This window comes from Tachyglossus aculeatus, chromosome 21, assembly GCF_015852505.1.
Source record: "Tachyglossus aculeatus isolate mTacAcu1 chromosome 21, mTacAcu1.pri, whole genome shotgun sequence".
In the NCBI taxonomy this organism is placed as follows: Eukaryota; Metazoa; Chordata; class Mammalia; order Monotremata; family Tachyglossidae; genus Tachyglossus; species Tachyglossus aculeatus.
This window is the reverse complement of record NC_052086.1, coordinates 81,609,106-81,635,069: the sequence shown is the minus strand read 5'-3', so window position 1 is coordinate 81,635,069 and position 25,964 is coordinate 81,609,106. Positions and strand designations below refer to the sequence as shown.

Here is a 25,964-nt window from a genome sequence, read left to right as displayed (position 1 = left end):
TAGTAATCGCTTAACAAATACCATTATTATTATTATTATTATTATTATTATTTTTTATTATTATTATAAGATCCTGAGCCCTTTGTGTCGGGAGGCCGCATAGTCCTCGTCATTCCTTAGCTGACACTGCCACCTGCTGGACAATGAAAGGATTGCTTTTCAAACTTCAAATCTCGGACTTCAATTCCTTTGCTTTTCATTCATTCATTCAATCGTCTTTATTGAGCGCTTACTGTGTGCAGAGCACTGTACTAAGGGCTTGGGAAGTAATAATAATAATAATAATGGCATTTATTAAGCGTTTACTATGTGCAAAGCACTGTTCTAAGCGCTGGGGGGGGGGATACAAGGTGATCAGGTTGTCCCACGTGGGGTTCACAGTCTTAATCCCCATTTTACAGATGAGGTAACTGAAGCCCAAAGAGTTAATCAATCAATCAATCAATCGTATTTATTGAGCGCTTACTATGTGCAGAGCACTGTACTAAGCGCTTGGGAAGTACAAATTGGCAACACATAGAGACAGTCCCTACCCAACAGTGGGCTCACAGTCTAAAAGGGGGAGACAGAGAACAGAACCAAACATACTAACAAAATAAAATAAATAGGATAGAAATGTACAAGTAAAATAAATAAATAAATAAATAAATAAGTAGAGTAATAAATATGTACAACCATATATACATATATACAGGTGCTGTGGGGAAGGGAAGGAGGTAAGATGGGGGGATGGAGAGGGGGACGAGGGGGAGAGGAAGGAAGGGGCTCAGTCTGGGAAGGCCTCCTGGAGGAGGTGAGCTCTCAGCAGGGCCTTGAAGGGAGGAAGAGAGCTAACTTGGCGGAGGGGCAGAGGGAGGGCATTCCAGGCCCGGGGGATGACGTGGGCCGGGGGTCGACGGCGGGACAGGTGAGAACGAGGTACAGTGAGGAGATTAGCGGTGGAGGAGCGGAGGTTGTGGGCTGGGCAGTAGAAGGAGAGAAGGGAGGTGAGGTAGGAGGGGGCCAGGTGATGGACAGCCTTGAAGCCCAGGGTGAGGAGTTTCTGCGTGATGCGCAGATTGATTGGTAGCCACTGGAGATTTTTGAGGAGGGGAGTAATATGCCCAGAGCGTTTCTGGACAGAGATAATCCGGGCAGCAGCATGAAGTATGGATTGAAGTGGAGAGAGACACGAGGATGGGAGATCAGAGAGAAGGCTAGTGCAGTAGTCCAGACGGGATAGGATGAGAGCTTGAATGAGCAGGGTAGCAGTTTGGATGGAGAGGAAATGGCGGATCTTGGCAATGTTGCGGAGCTGAGACCGGCAGGTTTTGGTGACGGCTTGGATGTGAGGGGTGAATGAGGGAGCGGAGTCGAGGATGACACCAAGGTTGCGGGCTTGTGAGACGGGAAGGATGGTAGTGCCGTCAACAGAGATGGAAAGTCAGGGAGAGGACAAGGTTTGGCAGGGAAGACAAGGAGCTCAGTCTTCGACATGTTGAGCTTTAGGTGGCGGGCGGACATCCAGATGGAGATGTCCTGAAGGCAGGAGGAGATGCGAGCCTGGAGGGAGGGGGAGAGAGCAGGGGCAGAGATGTAGATCTGGGTGTCATCAACGTAGAGATGATAGTTGAAGCCGTGGGAGCGAATGAGGTCACCAAGGGAGTGAGTGTAGATTGAGAACAGAAGGGGACCAAGCACTGAACCTTGGGGAACCCCCACAGTAAGAGGATGGGAGGGGGAGGAGGAGCCTGCAAAAGAGACTGAGAAAGAATGACCGGAGAGATAAGAGGAGAACCAGGAGAGGACGGAGTCTGTGTTTGGGCAAGTTAAGTGACTTGCCCAAAGTCAAACAGCTGACAAGTGGCGGAGCCAGGATTTCAACCCATGACCTCTGACTCCAAAGCCCGGGCTCTTTCCACTGAGCCACGCTGCTTCTCTAAGTACAAGTTGGCAACATATAGAGACGGTCCCTACCCAACAGCGTGCTCACAGTCTAGAAGGGGGAGACAGACAGCAAAACAAAACATATTAACAAAATAAAATAAATAGAATACTAAATATGTACAATTAAAATAAATAGATTAATAAATATGTACAAACATATATACAGGTGCTGTGGGGAGGGGAAGGAGGTAAGGCAGGGGGATGGGAAGGGGAGGAGGGCGCTTAACAAATACTATAATTATTATTATTAGAGCTCACTTGCAACTGTTAGCCTTGTTTTGTACTGATAATACTGAGGCACACAAAGAAGTCAATTCTAAGAAAAAGTTGTGTGTCTAGTCTGTAAGCTCGTTCTGGGTAGGGAACCTTTCTACCAAATCTATTACATTGTATTCATTCATTCAGTTGTATTGAGCGTTTACTGTGTGGAAAGCACTGTACTAAGTGCTTGGTAGAGTTCAATATAATGGTAACGGTCACAATCCCTGCCCACAATGAGCTGCTAGTCTAGAGAAGACAGACATTAATGCACTTCTTATACAAATAAATACTTGGAGTCTTTCAAGTCCCTGGTATGGTACAGTGCTCTGCACACAGTAAGCGCTCAATAAATATGATTGATTGATTAAAAAGTTGTCAGTGAGAGTAGATCCTGAATTAGGTTAGTTTACTTCAGGAAACCCATAGAGCCAACCCTATGATACTGGTGATGGTATTGTTCACTTTGCTTCCCAGTGAATAGGGCCTGATGACCATCAACTGATGTCAATGCTGCCCCAAAACGATCTTATCTCCAAGACCTAATAATAATCGTGGTATTTTTAAGTGTTAACTAGAGGCCAAAGGCTGGGAGAAGTACAAGGTGGTCAGTGCCCAAGCCATGTAGGGTTTGCAGTCTAATCTGAGGCGCAAGAAGTTAAGTGACTTGCCAAAGATCATCCACATATAGATGGCGATTGAAGCCCTGGGAGAGAAAGAGTTCTCTGTGGAAGTGGGTGTAGATACAGAATAGAAGGAGACACAAAACTGTGCCTTAAAGGACTTGCACAGTTAGAGGGAGAGGAAGAGCCCATGAAAGGTGAGTAAGAATGAGCAGCCGGAGAGATAGGAGGAGAATCAGGAGAGAACAGTGTCAGGGAAGCCAATGTCGGATAATGTTTCCAGGAGAAGAGGGTGTCGACAGTGTCAAAGGCAGCTGAGAGGTTGGGGAGGATTAGGATGGAGTAGAGGACATTGGATATGGCAAGAAGGAGAATATTGGTGACCTTTGAGAGGGCAGTTTCTGTGAAGAGAGAGGGACGGAAGTCAGATTGGAAGGAGGCCACCCTGCTTCCCAATGTTCATGGACTCACTATGCGTAAACTCAGGGTCTTAGGTCCTGCCTTGGGTAGAGGTAGCCTTCCAGCCGTCTGCCCTCATCTATATCCCTATCCATCCATCAGCCATTGGACTTTTTATGCCAACCTCTTGCTGAGTGCGAGGCTTGGGACTGAGCTCCCTCAAGAGTGGGCCACAGTAGCATGGGCCACCTGCCCATCCTGTCCTCAAAGGAGCTTGCAGTCTGAAGGGCAATGGGCCAAAATGGTTGACAAAGCGCAAAAGCTGGGAGATCAAGGAGCAGCGGGCAGGAGTACAGACCCCTTAGGATAACCCTGCTCAACAGGGAATTCAACGGAGAGGTAAAACTAGAAGTTAAATGTGTGTGATATGTGATGTGTGTGTGTGTGTGTGTGTGTGTGTGTGTGTGTACAAATGTGAGGCCTGAGGCTAGGAATAAAGTACTCAAGTGCTTCCATTGTTTGGTGAGACTATACTAAACACCATGCCCTAGTGGCATTTATTAGGACCCTTCTATGTGCTAAATGCTGGGGGTGACATAAGATCATCACTCTGGCTGGTCTTCCTCTGGCTTGTGAGGCCCCGGTCAAGTGTGGCGGGTTGTGGGGGATAGAGGAGGGAGTGCCAGGCCCGGTGAGACTGGCTCCGACCCTCTCCTCTTAACCCACTGCCCACCCAGGCCCTGACTGCACCCCCCAAGGCTGCCAAGGGGCCAGGGCCCAAGGAAGCCCACATGGGGCCGCTGATGCAGTAGGGTCAGGGGTGTCTGGGGGCTGGGAAGCCCCAGGAAATATGTTCCTCCAACCCTCCCTGCGCTCCCCATCCCTGCTCCCCTTCTTGAACCAGAAGTGATGGTGGGAAGGGACACGAGTCCACTTCTTCCTGGACCCCAGACCCACTTCCTGTTCCACCGAGCAGGGAAAAAGGGACCCAGTGAGGATGGAGAAACAGTCCTCCGCCTGCCCCCGATCCTGACCCCCAGATTCCATGCTCATTTGGCTGCCTGACCAGATGTGGAGCTGGGAGCCCTGAGGTCCTATCCCAGCTCCATCACTCTCACCGCCCCACCCCTGAAGAGGGAATGGTGGGAGTGGAGTTGAGCAACATGGGAGCAACACAGGAGCATTGGCACAAACCAGGACGGTCTCCCCCAGCTAGTCCCAACTGATGAAGGGGCAGTTCCATCTGGTTTAGGATGGAGACTCACTAAAGACAAAGTCCCAGATCCCAAGTGATGTTATGTGCGTTATGCTGCAAGCAGCCTGATGTTATCATATGGGTGCCATTTTGTAGGAATCCACTCGATGCCACTCATACTGACAGTGTATCTCTGGGGTCACTGACCCCCACCAGTAGATCCGGGGTCTTTGTAAGCCACTGCCAGCTCCGTCTGAAAACAGCCACCATCTTCAGGCCATGAAACTCATCAGCAGGCCCAGCCCTGAAAGTCTTAAAACCAGGCCCAGAGGCCCCTGATTCCTGGTTCAGTCCATACTGACTAAGGCAGAGAGCAGGCCGTGGGGGCTTGGCTGTTTGGAGAACAGGGTAAGCACAGAGCTGCAGTGGGAAGATGCCTTCTCTCCAGCTCCTTCCCTGAAGGCTGGACAGTTTTTCTGGCCAGAGAGAGAAGAAATGGGAGAGCAGGCAAATCCAGGGAGGGAAAGGAGGAGGGAGCAGACAGATGCTCTGGGAAGACACACCTGGGATATTCTCTCTGCCCAACCCAGAAAGAAGTATAAGCACCATGGGGACATGGCCTGGTGGGGTTCAGTAGCAACATCCAGGGGGAGGGGCATGGCCTGTGGGGAAAAGCAGCCTGGCATAATAGATAGGGCACAGGGCTGGAAGTTAGAAGGTCATGGATTCTAATCCCGGTTCCACCACTTGTCAGCTTGATGACTTTGGGCAAGTCACTTAATTTCTCTCTGTCTCAATGACCTCATCTGTAAAATGGAGATCGAGACTGTGAGCCCCACGTGAGAGAGGGACTGTGTCCAACCCAATTTGCTTGTATCCACCCTAGTGCTTAGTACAGTGCCTGACACTTAGTAAGCACTTAACAAATACCATTATTATTGTTATTATTATTATTATTATTATTATTACAGCCCACAGCACTCAATAGCAGCATTCCTAGATACCTCAGGAACCACGGCAGCCACAGCAACCACAGCCGCAACTTGGATTTGCATAGTCATCTCAATGTAATTATCATTGTATCCTCACACATCCCTATGATGCAGGAAGAATTGGGGGGAATAGCCCCATTTCACAGATGAGACAACTGAGGCTCCAAGTCATAGAGCAGGCCAAGGGTACACCTGGGATTAAGCTTTAGGCTTCCTGACTCTCAGGCTAGTTCTCTTTCACTAGTCATTCTCCTCACATATCGTGACCAGCAAATAACAACAATGGTATTTATTGAGTGTCCACTGGGTAGAGTGTCCTGCATTGGAACCTTGGGATAATTTCAGCAGGCTCATGCTCCTTTCCTGCCCACAAAATGTAATTCATTGGGCATTGCTTCATGGGGAAGGAGCTTGGCCTGGTTGAAAGAGAACGGGCTTGAGACTCAGAGGACCTAGGGTCTGATGCCAGCTTCGCCACTTGTCTGTGGTGTGACGTTGGACAATTCACGTCACTTATCTGTGCTCCGCTTCCTCATCTGTAAAATGGAAATTAAATCCTACTTGCTCCTTCTTAGACTGTGAGCTCCATATGGGACAGGAACTGTGGATGACTTGATTATCTTGTGTCTACCCGAGCTCTCGGTACTGTGCTTGGCAAATAGTAAACATTTAACAAATGTTATTATTATTATTATTATTATTATTATTACTATTATTATTGGATCTTGTTCTTACTCCATCCAAAGCCTCCATGGTTTGCTTTTCCATTTGAGGTTAGTCAATCAGTAGTATTTATTGATCTCAATCTGAGTGCAGAGCACTGTACTAAGCACTTGGCAGAGTACAATATGGTGAATAGACATGATTCCTGCCCTCACTGAGCTTACAGTTCACTGTGAGCAGAGCATTGTACCAAGCACTTGGGAGAGTACAATAGAATCAGTAGACTTAAATCATGTTCTCAAGGAGCTTACAGTCTACTGCGAGCAGAGCAATCTACTATATACTTGGGAGAGTAATATAGAGTCTACTCTGATCAGAGCACTCTGTTTAGTAGAGTAGACACTATCCCTATCTACATTAGAGCTATCATTCAATCCTATTTATCATAGATAAATACATTAGAGCTATCAGATAAATCGTATTTATTGTAGATAGTATTCTATCTACAATAGAATTAGTGAGAAGCAGCGTGGCTCAGTGGAAACAGCTCAGGCTTTGGAGCCAGAGGTCATGGGTTCAAATCCCAGCTCCACCAATTGTCAGCCATGTGACTTTGGGCAAGTCACTTGACTTCTTTGGGCCTCAGTTACCTCATCTGTAAAATGGGGATGAAGACTGTGAGTCCCGGTGGAACAACCTGATCACTTTGTGACCTCCCTAGCGCTTAGAACAGTGCTTTGCACATAGTAAGTGCTTAATAAATGCCATTATTATTATTATTATTATTATATAACTCAATCAATCAATCAATCAATTGTATTTATTGAGCACTTACTGTGTGCAGAGCACTGTACTAAGCGCTTGGGAAGTACAAGTTGGCAACACATACAGACGGTTCTTACCCAACAGTGGGCTCACAGTCTAGAAACTAGACTGATTTCTAGTTTCAGAAATTTTTAGACTAGTTTCTAGAACTCATACCCTCAATGAGCTTACAGAGTACTGTGAGCAGAGCACTGTACTAAGTGCTTGGGGGAGTACAATACAACAATAAACAGACTCAATCCCTGCCCACAACAAGCTTACAAGTCTAGAGCGGGGGAGACAGACATTAATATAAATAAATTACAGCTATGTACATAATTGCTCTGGGCCTGGGAGTGGGGAAGAACAAAGGAAACAAGTTAGGGTGATGCAGAAGGGAGTAGGAGAAGAGGAAAAGGGGCTTAGCCAGGGAAGCCCTCTTGGAGGACATGTGCCTTCAGTAAAGTTTTGGAGGTGGGGGAGAGTAACTGTCTGTCAAATTTGAGGAGAAAGGGCATTCCAGGCCAGTGGCAGGACATGGGTGAGGGGTAGGCGGTGAGATAGATGAGATCGAGGCACAGAGGAGCGAAGTGTGCGGGCTGGGTTGTAGTAGAAGAGTAGCGAGGTGAGTGTAAGTGGAAGCAAGGTGATTGAGAGCTTTAAAGCCATGGTGAGTTTTTCTTTGATGTGGAAGTGGATGGGCAACCACTGGATTTTTTTGAGGAGTGGGGAGGCATGTCTTGTAGAAAAATGATTCAGGCAGCAGAATGACGTATGGCCTGGAGTGGGAAGAGACATGAGGCCGGGAGGCTGATGCAGTACTCCAGGTGAATGATTATATTAATGTGGTAGCAGTTTGGAGTAGAACACTGTACTAAGCACTTGGTACAACAGAATCAGTAGTCACAGTTCCTGCCCTCGAGAAGCTTACAGTATCCTGTGAGCAGAACATTGTACTAAGCATTAGGGAGAATACAATAGAATTAGGAGACAGTGTCCTGCACACAGTAAACGCTCAATAAATACGATTGATGAATTGACTTGATTCTTGTCCTCAAGGAGCTTACAGTCAACTTTGAGAAGAGAACTGTAACTGAGCACAATAGAATTAGTAGACATGATTCCCGTGGTCTTCTGTGAGCAGACCACTGAACCAAGCACATGAGAGTACAGGAGTTAGTATGCTCGATTTTTGCCTGCAAGGGGCTTACATGCTACTATGAGGGAAGCAATAAACATTTGGTAGAATACAATAGTTGGAAGACACATTTCCTGCTCCCATGGAGCTTAGAGGCTACTGTGAGCAGCACACTGGCCTAAGCACTTGGGAAGAGAATTATTATTACGATTAACACCATACTTATCATTTGAAAGAATAAACTAGAGATAGTAGACATGAAACCTGTCCAAAAGAAACTTGCACTCTACCGAGAGCAGAGCACTGTGCTAAACACTTGGGAGAGAACAATAAACTTAGTAGACTCAATTACCGCCCTCAAAGAGCTTAAAGGCTATTCTGAGCACAGCACTCTATTGGGAGAGTACAGTAGAGGCAGTTTTCTGCTCTCATGGAGCTTACAGTCACTGTAATAAGAACTTTGGAAACTATGAAAAAGTTAATAGACCTAATTCCTGCTGTCACGGAGCTTACAGTGAGCAGCGGACTAAACTTAGCATTTCTGATAGTAGAATAGAGTAAAATAGAGTTAGTAGACTTGATTCATGCCCTCAGGGAGCTTACAATCTACTGTGAGGAGAGGAGTGAACAAAGTACTTGGGAAAGTACATTAGTTAGTAGACACAATTTCTGCCCTCAAGGAACTTAAAAGCTACTGTAAGGAGAGCACTGAACTAAGCACTTTAAAGTTTAAAGTAAAGTTTGTAGACAAGAAACCTGTTCAGTTCCTGCTCTTCCAGAGCTCAGTCAATAATAATTATTATTCTATATGTTACTGTTATTATATCAATAATTGTATTTGTTAAGTACTTACTACCCTCATGGAATCTACAGTCTACTGTGAGCAAAATACTGAACTAAGCACTTGGGAGAGTACAGGAGTTAGTAACCCAATTCCTGCTCTCAAAGATCTACTGTGACCAGAGCACTGTACTAACCTCCTGAAAGAGTACAATAGAATTAGTAGTCAGGATTCCTGCCCTCTAGAAGATTTCAGGCTGTTTCCAGAGCACTGTACTTACCAGTCAGTCATACTTATTGAGCATTTACTGTGTGTAGAGCACTAGACTTAGCGATTGGGAGAGTGCAGTATAATAATATAACCAGCCACATTTCTGGTTATATAACTTCTGGTTATAGAGAAGCAGCGTGGCTCAGTGGAAAGAGCCCGGGCTTGGGAGCCACAGGTCATGGGTTCTAATCCCGGCTCTGCCACTTGTCAGCTGTGTGACTTTGGGCAAGTCACTTCACTTTTCTGAGCCTCAGTTCCCTCATCTGTAAAATGGGGATTAAGACTGTGAGCCCCACGTGGGACAACCTGATCACTTTGTATTCCCCCCAGCGCATAGAACAGTGCTTTGTACATAGTAAGCGCTTAACAAATGCCATCATTATTATTATTACTATTATTTCCTGCCCACAACGATCTTACAGTCTAGAGGAGAGAGTACAATATAATATTATATAATACATAATAATATATTGTAATATAATAAGGCTCAGTTCATGCCCTTGGAGATTAGTCTACTGTGAGCCCAGAACTGTACTAAGCACTTTAGAGAGTGCCATAGAGTTATTAGTTATTAGACACGACTTTTGTCCTCAAGGGACTTACTGTCTACTATGAGCAGAGCACTAAACGTAACACTTAGGGGAGTACAGTCGAAAGAATAAATACATTTCCTGCCCCTGGAATCTTGCAGGCTACTGGGAGCAGATCACTGGACTAAGAACTTGAAAGAATCAATTTAGTAGACATGATTTCCACCCTCCAGGAGATTACAGTCTACTGTGAGGAAAGCACTGTACTAAACACTGGGGAGAGTAAAACAGAATTAGTGGAATGATTCCTCCTCTCAAGGAGCTTACAGTCTCTCCTGTTAGGGGTCACTGTGCTTAGCATATGAGTGCACTTTGGAGTAAGAAGGCATGACTCTTCCCAGCAAGGAATTTACAGACAAAGCGTGCTGAGCATTCTGCTTAAGCAATTGGGAGAGCTCAGTAGAGTTTGTAAACTCAATTCATGACCTCTCAGGGCTTATAATACATTGTGAGCAGAGCACTGTGAAAAACACTGGGAAGAATATTATATAGATATTCTGATATGGTTCCTGCCCTAAAGGATCTGTCAGGCTACTGTGAGCAGAACTCTATACTAAGCACATAAGAGAGTACTATAGATTTAGTACACTTGATTCCTGCTTTCAAGGAGCCTATAGACAACTGTGAGTCGAGCACTGTACTAAGCACTTGGGAGAGTACAATAGAATTAATAGATGTGATTGTTTTACTCAAGGAACTTCCAGTCTATTATGAGCACAGCACTGAGCATAGCACGTGGTGAGTACAAATGAGCTAGTTGTCATGATTCCTTCCTTCAAGGAGGTTACAGTCTACAGTGAGCATGGCACTGAACTAAGGAATTTAGAGAGAACAATAGAATAATTAGACACAATTGCTGTGAGAAGCAACATGACCTAGTGGATAGAGACAGACCTGAGAGTCAGACGAACCTGGGTTCCAATCCTGGCTCGGCCACATTTCTGCTATGTGATCTTGGGCAAGTCACTTCACTTCTCTGGGCCTCAGTTCCCTCATCTGTAAAATGGGGATTAAGACCGTAAGCCCCGTGTAGGACATGAACTGTGTCCAACCTGATTAGCTTGTATCTTCCCAGCGCTTAGTACAGTGCATGATCCATAGTACGCGCTTAACAAATACCATAAAAAAACTTTTCCTCCAGTAGCTTACAGCCTTCTGTGAGCAGAGCACTTAGGCACAATTCCTGCCTCAGTGATCTTTCGGACTAATAATAATAATAATAATGATGGCATTTATTAAGCACTTACTATGTGCAAAGCACTGTTCTAAGTGCTGGCGAGGTTACAAGGTGATCAGGTTGTCCCATTGGGGGCTCACAGTCTTAATCCCCATTTTACAGATGAGGTAACTGATGCTCAGAGAAGTTAAGTGACTTGCCCAAAGTCACACAGCGACAAGTGGTGGAGCCGGGATTTGAATCCATGACCTCTGACTCCAATGCCCGGGCTCTTTCCACTGAGCCATGACTACTGTGAGTGCAACAGATAATAGGCATGATAATAGGCATGATTCCTGCCCTAAAAAGCTTACAGTAGTCCATTGTGAGTAGAGCCCAGTACTGAGTATTTGGAAATGTACAGTAGAGGTAGTGGAGAAGCAGCCTGATGTAGTGGATAAGGCATGGGCCTGGGTATCAGAATGCTCTAATCCTGGCTCTGCCACTTTTCTGCTGTGTGACCTTGGGCAAATCACTTTACTTCTCTGGGCCTCAGTTACCTCATCTGTAAAATGAGGATTGAGACTGTGACAGGGACATGTGGGACAGGGTCTGTGTCCAAGCTGATTTGCTTGTGTCCACTCCAGCACTTAGTACAGTGCCTGGAATGTAATAAGCAATTACAAATACCATAATTATTATCATTATTATCATTAGTTAGAAGGCACATTTCCTGCTCTCAAGGCGATTATAGTACACCGTGAGCAGAGCACTGAACAAGGCACTTGGTAGACTACAGTACATCTAATAGACGTGACTCTTTCCCTAAAGGAGCTTACAGCTCGCGGTGAGCAGAGTCCTGTACTAAGGACTTGGCAAAGTCCAGTAGAGTAAATAGAGGAGTGAAGTGAGGAGATGGGAGATGATAGGATCAACTAGACTGTAAATTCCCTGAGGGCAGGAATTGTATCTACTCAAGCAATCAATCTACCAATCTCTCCCAAGCTCTAAGTACAGTGCTCTGCACACATTAAGCACTAGTAAATACTATTGATTGAAAGCTTTTTTTAGTGTAGCAGAGACTTGAACATCTCATCTCTTTGAAACTTCCAGTGGCTGCCCATCTCGGTCAACATCGGCTGTCTCCTCCCACTCCCTCTAGCCACTCCTCCTCCCCCCCAACTCACTCTACCTCACTTTTTCAGTCTCTTCACCTGCTACCCCACCTCTCACTCTCTTGGCTCCTCCCAAGACCACCCCTAAGCCATTCTCCACTCTTGTCTAGCCCGCCCCAACCCTCTGTCCTCAGGGCCAGAAATTCCCTCCCACTTCCTATCCTCCAGACCTCAGCCCTTCCCACCTTTAAAGCCCTCCTACAATCCAGTGTTCTCCAACTATCCTTCCTCAAATAATTATCCTCACCCTGAGCCTGATCAGACCTCCAGTCACCTCTTCCACCAAATCTCCACTTATTTATTCATCAGTCAGTTGTATTTATTGAGCGCTTACTATGTGCAGAGCACTGGACTAAGCACTTGGGAAAGTACAATATAGCAGTGAATGGACAAATCACTTGCACATAATGAGTTTACAGTCGAGAGTCAGCTATACTCAAGACTTGTGGACATCTGCATTTGCAGCATTTCTTTGCCTCTCCCAATACGGCGAGCAAGTGTAAGCACCTTGTGGGCAAGAAATGTGCCTTGTTGCTTCTGTTGCATTTTTTATAATGGCATTTATTAAGTGCTTACTATTGCCCAAGGGCTTACTACTCTAGGTATTCCATAAATATAATTCCTATAGGCGTTAATTAGTTAATATTGTGCCTGGGGTAAGGTAGGAAGTGATCTGAAAAGCCTTCAAGGGGGAAGTGAGTTTTCTGAGGTATAGTAATCAATCAAGCAATCAATCAATTGTATTGATTGAGCATTTACTGTGTGCAGAGAACTGCGATAAGGGAGGGTACAGTATCACAGAGCTGGTAAACCTGTTCCTCGTCCACAATGAGCTTATAGTCTAGATGGAGAGAAAGATATTAATATAAATAAATACATTATTTATAAATTGATTAATATAAATAAATAAGTACATATAAGTAAATAATAAAATAAAGTATGTAGGGTATGTAAAACCCTACACACAAGCTGTGAGGCTGAGGGAAGGGTGAATAAAGGGTGCAAATCCAAGTGCAAGTAATCTAAATCCAAGTAATGTCAGGAAGAGCAAATTTGGCTGAGAGAAGAGGTAGGGGAGGACATTCCAGGCCGTCGTTTTGATACATTTGCAGGGCCAGAAGCAGAAGGGTCATGTGAGGGGATTGGTAAGCAGGGTTCCTAGGCCAACTCAGAGGGCTTAGCGAGGGTGGAAAACCCATTGTACTAAATCTGCCCTATCTTTTTGTCCGTCAACCATAAGTGCAATTCTAACCACATTTTGGCCTTTCTCCTCATCTGACAGGCTGAACAGAGATCAGAAGCAAACCTGTGAAATGGATTGGTCGGACAAAATTGAAGCCTACAACATAGACGAGACCTGCGGGCATTATAACAATCAGAGCACGGTTATCCAGTCCTATCCTCACTCGTCCAAGCTAGAGGACAGGTGAGGCAGACCAAAAGGCACCAACGAGTGCCGGAACACACAACGTGGACACTTTCCACTTATCCCAGCTCCAGCCTTAGGTTCACTGCAACCCATCCAGCCCAGCCCCAGCCCCAGCCCAGCCCCAGCCCCAACCCAGGCCAGCCTCAGCACCAGCCCAGCCCATCCAGCCCCAGCCTAGCTCAACCCCAACCCAGTCCCAGTTCCAGCCCAGTCCATTCCAGCCTCAGTCCCAGCTGCAGCCCAGCCCCAGCTCAGCCTAGCCCAGCCCCAGCCCTGTCCCTCCTCAGCCTCACCCAAGTCCAGCCCAGCCCAGACCAGCCCCAGCATCAACCCCAGCCCAGTCCAGCCCCATCCCCAGCCCAGCTCCAGTCCCAGCCCCAGCCCAGCTCCAGAGCTCCAGCCAGCAGCTTTAGACCCCACTCTGGGTCACCATTTTGGAACATCGAAGTACTCAGTAGCTGGTTGCAGGGGCAGCAGATGGAGTTTCCTCTCCTCCTATCAACAGCCCTCTGCCTTGGGGGTGGCTGCTTTGCCTCTTTTCTGAGTGCATGTGTGTCTCTGTGAGTGGGAGCCAGTATTTGAGAGTGGTGGGGGCCCTGGGGAGCTGTGGGTGTGGTGGGGGACTCTGTCTCCTGACTCTACGGGCCCATTCACCCCAACCCGAGGCAAGGGAGCTTCCTCTAGTCATGGTTCTAGGTTGGGACAACCCTTTTTTTCTCTCATTGATATCTTGACGCCCAGCCTGGCCAGGCAGAGACGTGAGGGAGCAGAGGCGGATGGCCTCTGGACCTTGTCCCTGACTGCGTGGAGATAAGACTGGGTGAGGAAGGAGAGTTGGGGCATCCCAGTGTGTCCCAGTCCCACCAAGAGTGCAGGATTCAGGGAGGAGGGTGAGTTAACAATAGCTTGTCCCCTGCTGCTGACTGGGGCCCAAGGGGGCCAGGAGCTCACCCCCATTTGGACTGTCAGCTCCTTGAGGGCAGGGATTGTGTCACCAACTCTGTTATATTGTACCCTCCCAAGTGCTCAGTATAGTGCCCTGCGCCCAGCAAGCATCCAATAAATACTCTTGATTGATTGATAGGGCTCAGGTTAGGGAGAGGCTTGGCACCTGCAACAGTGGCAGGAGCCTCCAGTGCCTCCTGTCTCCCTAGGCAGTGAGGTTTGGGACAGGGGGTAATTAACAGCAGCTCACCCCTCCCCTCAGATCTCTGGGACTCCTGACTGGATTTTCGGGAGAATTTTGTGGCCCAGGGGGTACACAGCTGAGCCCTAAGGATTTTCCCTTTCAGATTCTGAGAGTGTCCCCTGATTCTCATCTCTTTTCTGTAGAAGCCTGGAGTGAGCATTTCCTGCTCGTAGGGAAGAGCTCATCCTCTCTCCCTCAGTTTCAGCAACCACCACTCTGCCAACAGCTGCCCAATCCACCATCCAGCCTTGACCTCTCCTCAGCCGGGCATTTGTTTTAATGGTATTTGTTAAGTGTGCCAGGCACTGTTCTAGACGCTGGGGTAGTTAGAAGCTAATCAGGTTGGACAAAGTCCAACATGGGGCTCACAGTAGTCATCTCCATTTGGCAGATGAGTTAACTGAGGCACACAGAAGTTAAGCTACTTGCCCTAGGTCACATAGCAAACAAGTGGCGGAGCCAAGATTAGAACCCAAGTCTCCTGATATCTCACATTTCCCCTTGCCCCTGGACATAGATACATGGCTGCCTTTCTAGTACCCAAACTCCTTCTCCTCCTCCCTCCTGAACCCACCCCTCCTGAGTTCCCATCGTAGTGAGCCACTACAATCAGAGAAGCAGCGTGGCTCAGTGGAAAGAGCACAGGGTTTGGAGTCAGAAGTCCTGGGCTCAAATCCCGGCTCCACCAATTGTCAGCTGTGTGACTTTGGGCAAGTAACTTAACTTCTCTGTGCCTCAGTGACCTCATCTGGAAAATGGGAATGAAGACTGTGAGCCCCAAGTGGGACAATCTGATCACCTTGTATCCTCCCCAGTACTTAGAACAGTGCTTTGCACATAGTAAGCGCTTCACAAATGCCATTATTATTATTATTATTATTATTATTATCATCCTTCCTTCCAGGGGATTTATTGAGCACATACTCTGTGCAGAGCCCTGTACTTAGTGCTTGGGAGAGCACAAGAGAAGTAGGAGTCATTATCTGTACAGCCTAACCAGAGAGAATGGCTGGTGTAAAGACACTCACAAGCTTGGGGTCATCTCTGACACATAATAGTAATAATAATATATGGTATTTGTTAAGTGCTGCCTATGTGCCAGGCACTTTTCTAAGATCTGGGGTAGATACAAGGTAATCCAGGTGGACACAGTCCCTGTCCCAGAATGAAGTCTTAATCTTCATTATACATATGAGATAAATGAGGCCCAGAGAATTGAAGTGATTTGCCCAAGGTCACATAGCAGACAAGTGACAGAGCCAGGATTAGAACGAGGTCCTTCAGATTCCCAGGCCCAGGCTCTATCCACTAAACCATGACCACTCTGTCTTCTCCTTACATTCAGTCTGTTCCTTAATCGGGCCTATTTTTCTTCCCCCGCATCCAAACCCTCCTCTCCATTCAAACAGCCCTCCTGTCCATGAGTTTTTCATCTCCCAACTACCTTACTACCTGGAACTTCCCACCGCTTAGTGGTTGTGGTTAAGTGCTTACTATATACAGTGCTGTACTAAGCTCTGGGGGACAAGCAAGACAATTGGGTTGGACCCAGACCCCATCCCACATGGGGCTCACAGTCCGAGTGGGGAGAGAAAACAGGTATTTCATCCCCATTTCATAGGTGAGGAAACTGAGACACAAAGTAGTCAAGTGGCTCGCCCAGGGTCACCTAGCAGGCAAGGGGTGGCGCTAGGATTAGAACCCACGTCTCTTGATTCCCAGGCCCGGGCACTTTCCAGTAGGCCATGCTGTGAGTCACTCAACTTCTGTGTGCTTCAATTTCCACATCTGTAAAATGGGGAGGAAATATGGGTTCTCAGTCTGCCTCCACCCTCTTCCCTCAGTATATTCTACACTCTTCTGGCATGGGGGAGAACAATTTCTTTCTCTCAGCATGTCTCTTTCGGGATGACATAGGAGGCTCTGCTGCCACTGACACTCTGCTCACACCTTCCCACCCCACTGGAACTCCCTTCCCTCCTCCGCATGGTGCTATCATCCATATGCCCATGGGAACCCTGGACTCTCCCCAGCGGCATCCTGAGCCAGCTCGATTGCTCCAGAGCCATTGTGACCCCTTCTAGGTCCCAGATCCCCTAGGCGTCATTTGTGCCACAAGCCCAGGAAAGCTGGGTGCCTGCAGATTTCAACCCCTCCTGCCCCTATCCCCACCCCCAACCGCAGTCCTTAGCTCCTTTCCCCACCTTCTGACAGCACATCCAGGGGAAGCTGCCTTGCTCGCCCGTGGCCGCCGTGGCCCTGAGCGGGAGAGGCCGGTGGCCGTTAGAGAGCTACGGAGCCAGGCTGCCGGCCAGCCGGGACTTCGGCTTCCTGGGCTCCGGCAGGGGCAGGGGCAGGCTGGCCGACCGCTCCCCTGGGCTCCCTCCTTTCCTCCCTGTAGTGCCTCCCACCCGGACTCGTGGGCCAAGTTTTCCCATGACAACATCCACCGGGCGGAGCGGGAGAGGACGGCGTCTGCCAGCCTCCGCTCTCTGATCGACAGTGTGCTCCACGACACCGCAGAAGATGTGCACATGCAGTTTGATGCCGTGAACCAGGCCCTGGCTCTACGCTGTGAAGAGGTGGAAGATGCCAAGCACAAGCTGGAGCACAACCTGCACATGGTAAGGGGCGGCATTCTGCAGCTTCCCTGCCGGGCCCAGCCCCCATGGCCCATGCCACTTAGCTCCGGCTCCTGTGCCCAGACGGTGGCCAACCACTTACCCGTTCTCTATTGCTCCGCTCACGCTGTCTCCCTCTGCCTCCCTCTCTTCTATCTTCCTTTGTCTGCCTCTGTCTCTATGCCTCTCTCCCTCTCTCTCCCTCTGTCTGCCTCTCTCCTTCTCTCTCCCTGCCTCTCTGTCCTGTTTCCCTCTCTCTCTGCCTCTCTCGTCTCTCTGCCTCTTTCTGATCTATCTGCCTCTGTCTGTCTTCCTCTCTCTGTCTCCCTCCTGTCTCTTTCTCTTTTTCTGAATCTATCTGCCCATCTACTTTTCTGACTCACTATCTCTCTGCCTCTATCTTTCATTCATTCATCCAATCATATTTATTGAGCGCTTACTGTGTGCAGAGCACTGTACTAAGCGCTTGGACGGTACAAGTTGGCAACATCCAGAGATGGTCCCTTCCCAACAACGGGCTCACAATCTAGAACGGGGAGACAGACAACAAAACAAAATATATTAACAAAGTAAAATGAATAGAATAATAAATATGTAGAAGTAAAATAAATAGAGTAATAAATCTGTACAAACATATATACAGGTGCTGTGGGGTGGGGAAGGAGGTAGGGCGGGGGAAAGGGGAGGGAGAGAGGAAGGACGGGGCTCAGTCTGGGAAGGCCTCCTGGAGAAGGTTAGCTCTCAGCAGGGCTTTGAAGGGAGGATGTGCAGAGGGAGGGCATTCCAGGCCAGGGGGAGGACGTGGGCTGGGGGTCGATGGCGGGACAGGTGAGAATGAGGTACAGTGAGGAGGTTAGCGGCAGAGGAGCAGAGAGTGCGGGCTGGGCTGTAGAAGGAAAGAAGGGAGGTGAGGTAGGAGGTGGCAAGGTGATGGAGAGCCTTGAAGCCGAGAGTGAGGAGTTTTTGCCTGATGCATAGGTTGACTGGTATCCACTGGAGATTTTTGAGGAGGGGAGTAACATGCCCAGAGCATTTCTGCACAAAGATGATCCGGGCAGCAGCGTGAAGTATAGACTGAAGTGGGGAGAGACAGGAGGATGGGAGATCAGAGAGGAGGCTGATGCAGTAATCCAGTCAGGACAGGTTGAGAGATTGAACCAGCAGGGTAGCGGTTTGGATGGAGAGGAAAGGGTGGATTTTGGTGATGTTGCAGAGCTGAGACCGGCAGTTTTTAGTGACAGATTGGATGTGAAGGGTGAACTAGAGAGCAGAGTCGAGGATGATACCAAGCTTGCGGGCTTGTGAGACGGGAAGGATGGTAGTGCCGTCTACAGTGATGGGAAAGTCAGGGAGAGGGCAAGGTTTGGGAGGGAACATAAGGAGTTCAGTCTTGGACATATTGAGTTTTAGATGGCGGGCAGACACCCAGATGGAGATGTCTTGAAGGCAGGAGGAGACACGAGCCTGAAGGGAGGGAGAGAGAGCAGGGGCAGAGATGTAGATTTGGGTGTCATCAGCGTAGAGATGATATATGAAGCCGTGGGAGCAACTGAGTTCACCAAGGGAGTGAGTGTAGATAGAGAACAGAAAGGGACCAAGAACTGACTCTTGTGGAAACCCTATAGTAAGGGGATGGGAGGGGGAGGAGGAGCCCACAAAAGAGACTGAGAATGAATGGCCGTAGAGATAAGAGGAGAACCAGGAGAGGATGGAGCCTGTGAAGCCAAGGTTGGATAGCGTGTTGAGGAGAAGGGGGTGGTCCACAGTGTCGAAGGTGGCTGAGAAGTCGAGGAGGATTAAGATAGAGTAGGAGCCATTGGATTTGACAATCAGGAGGTCTGTGGTGACCTTTGAGAGGGCAGTTTCGGTGGAATGTAGGGGACAGAAGCCAGATTGGAGGGGGTTGAGGGGAGAGTTGGCGTTGAGGAATTCGAGGCAGTGGGTGTAGGCGACTCACTCAAGGAGTTTGGAAAGGAATGTTAGGAGGGAGAGAGGGCGGTAACTAGAAGGGGAGGTGGGGTCAAGAGAGGTTTATTTTAGGATGGAGGAGACGGGGGTATGTTTGAAGGCAAAGGGGAAGGAACCAGTGGAGAATGAGCGGTTGAAGATGGAAGTTAAGGAGAGGAGGAGGGACGGGGAGAGAGATTTCATAAGATGAGAGGGAATGGGGTCAGAAGCACAGGTGGCCGGAGTAGCACTGGAGAGGAGGGAGGAGATCTCATCTGTGTCTCTTTGTGCATTTTACTGTCCTTGTCTCTGCTTTTTTCTGTCTCTATATCTCACTCCCTCTTTCTCTCTGTGTCTCTACCTTTAGCTTTCTCTCTATCTCGCCCTCCCTGACTTCCCATCTCTTAATGAGATTCTCTGTTTCTGTTTCTTTGTTTCTCTTTCTGAGTTTCTATGACTTTGACCTTCTTTGTCTCTGTCTCTTTCTATCTCTTTCCCTGCATATCTATCTTTTTCTGAGTTTCCATCTCTGTTTCTGTCTTTCAGACTTTCTGTCTCTCTGACTCTGTCTCTCTGTTTCTTCTCTCTCTGACTCTGCCTTTGAATCTCTCTACCTCTCTGACTCTGTCTCTGTCATCTGTTTCCTTTTGCTTCCCTGTTTCTCTCCCATCTCACTTTCTCTGTCCTGTCTGCCTGTCTCTGCCTTCCTATCTCTGTAGTTCTCTCTGTCTCTGTGCCTGTCTCTCTGCCTCTCCCTTTCTCTATTTGTTTCTATCTCTGTCTGTCTCTTTCTTCCTTTCTCTTCCTGTATATTTTCTGTTTCTCTTTCTGGCCTCTTCCTCAGTTTCTCTCAGTCCTTCTCTATTTCTCTCTGTCATTTTCTGCCTGTCTGTTTCTGTCTCTCTCACTGTGTCTCTCTCACTCTGTCTCTGTATCATCCTGCCTCTCTGCCTGACTTTGCCCATGTCTGTCTGGCTCTCTCAACCTGAGTGAGCCCACTCAGAGTTCCAAGCTGAGCTCTACCTGAATTAATAATGAACGACCTTTGTTCGGCCTTCATTCTGTGCCAAGCACTGTGCAATGGGGTAGATTCAGAAATCATCAGATCTGACAGTCCCTGACCCACAAGAGGCTCACAGCGTACACTGTAGCACTGCCAAATTGTCCAGAGGATTCAGGCCCCTAAACACCCTCTGGCCTCAAATAGGCTGACATACCAAGCAGAATGGTCCCAGCTGTTTTTCATTCATTCATTCATTCATTCAGTCAGTCAGTCAGTCACATTTATTGAGTGCTTACTGTGTGCAGAACACTGTACTAAGCATTTGGGAGATACAATAGAAGAAAAAAACAGACACATTCCCTGCCCTAAACGAGCTCACATTCTGGCATGTTGGAGGGTGGGGTGGGGGCAACAGTTGGGATTAGATAGTTTCTTGTTTATTCCGCATGTATCCTCCAATCTCCCTTTTCCTGTAAAATGCAAGCTTCTGTATCATCCTTAATCTCTGAAACACACAGTGCTCTGTCCAGAGATGATGCTCTCTCTCTCTCCTCTCTCTCTCTCTCTCTCTCTCTCTCTCTCTGTCAACATACATACACACACACACTCACACGCACGCACACACACACACACTCTCACTCACTCACTCTCTCACACTCTCAGCAGGGACATGACCAATATTGGGTTTTGACAGTGATCACCATGGCAAATTTCTTCAACAGACCCTCACGGAGATCGGCAGCCAGGAAAACACCATCTCTTCTCTCAAACAAGCCATTAAGGATAAGGAAACCCCCTTGAAAGTGGCTCAGACGAGGCTATACCAGAGATCTCAGAGGCCCAATGTTGAGCTCTGCAAGGACGAAGCGCAGCTCAGGTAAGGCATCGTGCGGATTTTAAGTGGTTCTCTCACCTCGCTATGTCTGGGGTGGGGTGAATGAGCAGTTCAAGGCAACACTAGAGTGGGGTTGGGACCAAATTTGGCACCCAGAAGATAAGCAAAAATAGCCTCCCCCCAAGCAGCTCACTTCCTTGGAAAAAAGAAAACTGATCTTGAGACCCCTCTGTCCCATTTTCAAGCCCCCAATTCCCTCCTGGATTCCCCAGCACCCTTCCCCTCCCTTATGACACATCCTGGACACCACCCTCCCCACACAAACTCCCTCATCCCCAGCGTCTCTATCGCCTCAGCCCCAGACCACCCTCTTCGCCTCTCCCCTCTCCTGCTGGCACCATTGGCAGGAATCCAGGCACCAGACCGATTTCCACCAATGGATAGTCCTTCTGGCCTACTGCAGCCGTGTCCTCTTTTCCACTCAGTAACATGATTTTCCTCTCTCTTTGACTCCCATGCTAACAGCCCCAGTGATGGTCCTCGACCTTTTGAAATCTCTCCCGAAGCTCCCCACTCCCACCCCTGTGCTTTACCTCCCTGTTAACAAGGACCTCAAGCTTCTCCCTGCCCTGTCTCTCATTCGAAAGCAGTGATGGTGCTCTATGGGCACTGGTCTGGGTTGGCTCTTCCAGTTGGTTCCCATCCCCAGTCTCTCCCCTACAATACAGACATTGTTTCCCCAGTGGACCCCTGCTGAAAGAGCCCTCTCTGCGGACTGAACACCAGCCCCGCAGTACCCAAAGACACCCTGTCCCACACCTGGGCTCATATTTTATTCCCTGCAATTCCCATGAATGCCACCTAGAGAGCAGCCGGAAATTGGTCATTTCCTTCTTCCGCCAAAGAGTCATCTTAGGGCCAGCAGCTGCTTGGGCATTACGTATGCTGGGCATGACCATTCAAATGCAACTCTAGTGATTTAAAAGTGGTCATCTTCACCGTGCATATCCCGTGGCCATAGGGAGGACAGAGATCAGCTCTCAAGTGCTCAACAGCACTGCGGTATTCTTGATCAGTTTCTAATTAGTGCCAGCGATTCTCACTCTGCATTGCCTGGGGGCATCCCTAGAACTTTGTACACAAATCCAATTAACTTCTATCGTCTTGGGGAGCTGGTCCCCCTGAAAATGGCACCCCCCCCCACCCCTCGCCACCAGAGGCACTTCCACATTAACTCAAATGTTCCCAAATAGAAGCAGCGTGGCTTAGTGGAAAGAGTGCGAACTTGGGAGTTAGAGGTCATGGGTTCTAATCCTGGCTCCGCCACTTGTCTGCGAGCCACTTAACCTAACTTCTCTGTGCCTCATTTGCTTCATTGGTAAAATGGGGACTAAGGCTGTGAGCCCCACGTGGGACAATCTGATGACCTGGTATCTACCCCAGTGCTTAGAACAATGCTTGGCACATAGTAAGCTCTTAACAAATGCCATCATCTTATTCTTATTATTATTAAAAATTCCATTTAATTCTCTTTCTGTATAGATAAGAACTCAGTATTTCACACTCTCCTCAGTTCATCAGTCAATCAATGGTATTTATTAAGCACTTACTCTGTGCAGGTCACTGTTCTAAGACCTTGGGAGAGTACAGTATAACAGAATTGGAAGACACGTTCCCTACCCACAATGAGTTTACAGTCAAGTGGTGGAGCTGTGATTAGAGCCCAGTTCTTTCTGATTTCCAGGCCCACGTTCTTTCCACTAGGCAATGCTGCTTCAGGAAAAATGGTCTGGACAGCAGAGTGAAGTATAGACTGAAGTGAGGAGAGACAGGAGGCAGGGAGGTCAGCAAGGAGGCACATGTATTAGTTAAGGTGGGATTGGATAAGTGCTTGAATCAGTATGGTAGCAGATTGTTTGGAGAGAGAAGGACAGATTTTAGTGATGTAATTATTGAACTGACACGATTTGATGGCAAATAGTTTATGTGGATTGAATAATGAGAGAGATGAGTCAAGGATTAGGGCAAGGTTACAGGGTTGTGAGACAGATTGTAAGGATAGTGCTGATGTCTACGGTGATGGGACCTTGAGAGGCCAGTTTCTGTGGAATGAAGGGGATGGAAGCCAGATTGGAGGGGGTCAAGGAGAGAATTGGAGGAGAGGAACTTGAGCCAACAGGTGTAGACAATTTGCTCAGGAATTTGGAGAGGAATGGTAGGAGGGAGGTGCAGTGATAGCTGGAGTGAGCTGTGGGGTCAAGTTAGGTTTTTTTAGAATAGGGGTGACAGGGGCTTGTTTGAAAGCAGTGGGGAAGAAGGCATTGGAGAGCGAATAGTTGAAGATGGCAGTCAGGGAGGGAAGAAGGGAGAGGGCAGGTGTTTTGATAAGGTGCTTCTAGACTGTGAGCCTGCTGTTGGGTAGGGACCATCTCCATGTGTTGCCAACTTGTACTTCCCAAGCGCTTAGTCCAGTGCTGTGCACACAGTAAGCACTCAATAAATACGATTGAATGAATGAATATGCAGGTGGAGGGGATGGATTTGGAGAGAAGGCAGGAGATCTCCTCTTGACATACTGCTGGGAAGGATGGGAGAGTTGCGTAAGGGTCAGGAGGAGGGAAGGACTGGAGATTTTAAGGAGATCACGCCTTGTAGTTTCAATTTTCTCAGTGAAGTAGGTGGCCAGGTCATTAGGGGCAAGGGATGGGGGAAGCAGGGGGACAGGGGATTTGAGGAGGCAGTTAAACATGGAACAACTGGTGAGATGCTACGTGAGATGCATGCTGTGTTTGAGATTCATTCATTCATTCAATCGTATTTATTGAGCGCTTGCTGTGTGCAGAGCACTGTACTAAGCACTTGGGAAGTACAAGTTGGAAACATATAGAGATGGTCCCTACCCAACAACGGGCTCACAGTCCAGAAGGGGGAGACAGACAACAAAACAAAACATGTGGACAGGTGTCATCAAAATAAATAGAAAGAAAGCTAGAGATGTAGGTGGTACAGCCAAGTAGGGATGTCCTAAAGACTGGAGGAAATGCAAGCCGATGGGGATGGTAGTTGAAGCCATAGAAGCGAGTGAGTTCTTCAAGGGAGTGAATGTAGAAAGACAACATTAGAGGATGAGCAGCTATATAAACTGGACTAAATTGGAGAGCCTCGAAATTGGTTGTGAGGAGACTTTGCTTGATGTGGGGAGACATCCCTTGTTCCCTCTCCCTGACCCCTTTGCCCTCTGCCTGTTCCCTTTCCCCTCTCCCTAGCCTCTTTGCACTATCCTTGTTCCCTTTCCTCTTTCCTTGGCCCCTTTTCTTGATCCTTTGCCCTGAGCCCTCTCCCAGACCCCTGTCTCCTGTTCCTTTCTCCCTGTAGCCCCTACAAGCAGGATGGGCCCAGCTGCACACCCTGGCCACCTCCTCAGTGCAGAAAGCATCAGTTCAACACGTGTGTGTGTGTGTTTGTGTTTGTGTGTATGTATGTAGGAAGTCGGTGCCTAGCTGTGAACCGCACCAGTCATGCTCTAAAGCATTTCCCATTTATCTCTGTCCCTGTCTGGTTTAGTCTGGTCCATGAGGTGGAGGAACTGACTCAATCCATTGGAGCTCTCAAGCAGAAGCTTCTGGAAGCAGAGCAGGCCCTGAGGAGCCTGGAAGACACTCGGATGAGCCTGGAGAAGGAGATCGACACCAAATCCCACAGTCTCTTCATCGATCGGCAGCAGTGCCTGGCCCACCGCTCCCGCTACCCTGACATCCTCAAGCTGGCCGGCTACCGGTAGCAGCCAGCCCTGCAGCTGGTGGGAGAAAGCTCAGTATTCTTGTAGAAGTGAAACAGTTGTAGGAATAAAAAGCATCGTTCACTTTCAGAGTCCATCCATCCCCTTTCCAGTGGGCAGAGGCACAGTTGAACCAGACTGCTTGGTTTTCACTCCAGAATCCTGGAGCCTTCAGGCCATTTTTGCCAAAGTCTGTCTGAGTGGGCGCAAACTCAGAGTGTCTGTCAGGACTCTTGCGATGGGTCTGGCTGCAAATAGGAGTCTCCCTGGAGGGAAACTGGGTGGCCGTGGTCAGTCACTGGGGGTAGCAGGTGCCCCCGGGCAAGGCCTCCTGGTGCTAGGTGTCCTAGAGTTGTTGAGGAACCGGGTGCGAGTGCCCAGGGGAGGCTGGAGAGCCCCAGTCCTCCACATTTGCCACCCGTCATTTGTTAGGAAGTATGTGCTTCAACTTTGTTTTTTTGAATGGAATCTGTTCAGTATTTTCATTCATTCATTTGATCGTATTTACTGAGCACTTACTGTGTGCAGAGCACTATACTAAGCACTTGGAAAGTACAATACAGTGAATAAAGAGAGACATTCCCTTCCCACAATGGGCTCACAGTCTAGAGGGGGGAAGACAGACATCAATACAAGTAAACAGGCATAAATAGAAATAAATAGAATTATAGCTATATACATAAGTGCTGTGGGGGCGGGGAGATGGGGAAGAGCAAAGGGAGCGAATCATGGTACTTGGAAGGGAGTGGGAGCTGAGAAAAAGGAAGGCTTAGTCTGGGAAGGCCTCATGGAGGACGTATCTTCAGTAGGGCTTTAAAGGTGGAGGAAGAGTGATTGTCTGGCGGATTTGAGGAGGGAGGGCGTTCCAGGCCAGAGGTAGGATGGCAGCGAGACAGTTGAGATGGAGGTACAGTGACAAGGTTAGCACCAGAGGTAGTGGAGTGTGCAGACCTGGACGTAGAAGGAGAGAAGAGAGGTGAGGTAGGAGGGGGCAAGGTGATGGAGAGCTTTAAAGACAATAGTGAGGAGTTTTTGTTTGCTACAGAGGTGGGTGGGCAACCACTGGAGATTTTTGAGGAGGGGGGTGACATGCCCCGAACATTTCTGTAGAAAGATAATCTGGGCAGTGGAGTGAAGTATGGACTGGAGTCGGGTGAGGCGGGAGGTTGGGAGTAATCAGAAAGGAGGCTGA

At 48.2% G+C, this 25,964-nt stretch overlaps 1 protein-coding gene across 2 annotated transcripts in view; it reads left to right on the top strand.

Annotated features, from left to right (window-relative positions):
* Positions 1-24,854, top strand: part of TEKT4 (tektin 4) — a 49,621-nt gene extending 24,767 nt beyond the window's left edge. The window contains exons 3-6 of one of the 2 annotated variants that reach the window (XM_038763339.1): positions 13,253-13,396; positions 17,092-17,212; positions 20,882-21,036; positions 24,559-24,854. In XM_038763339.1, coding sequence (XP_038619267.1) covers positions 13,253-13,396; positions 17,092-17,212; positions 20,882-21,036; positions 24,559-24,775 — 637 coding nt within the window. In that variant the 3' untranslated portion in view covers positions 24,776-24,854. Of the gene's footprint in view, positions 1-13,252; positions 13,397-16,989; positions 17,213-20,881; positions 21,037-24,558 lie in introns of both variants that reach the window. The other variant, XM_038763338.1, reaches the window with a different exon arrangement.
* The last annotated feature ends 1,110 nt before the right edge of the window (positions 24,855-25,964 follow it).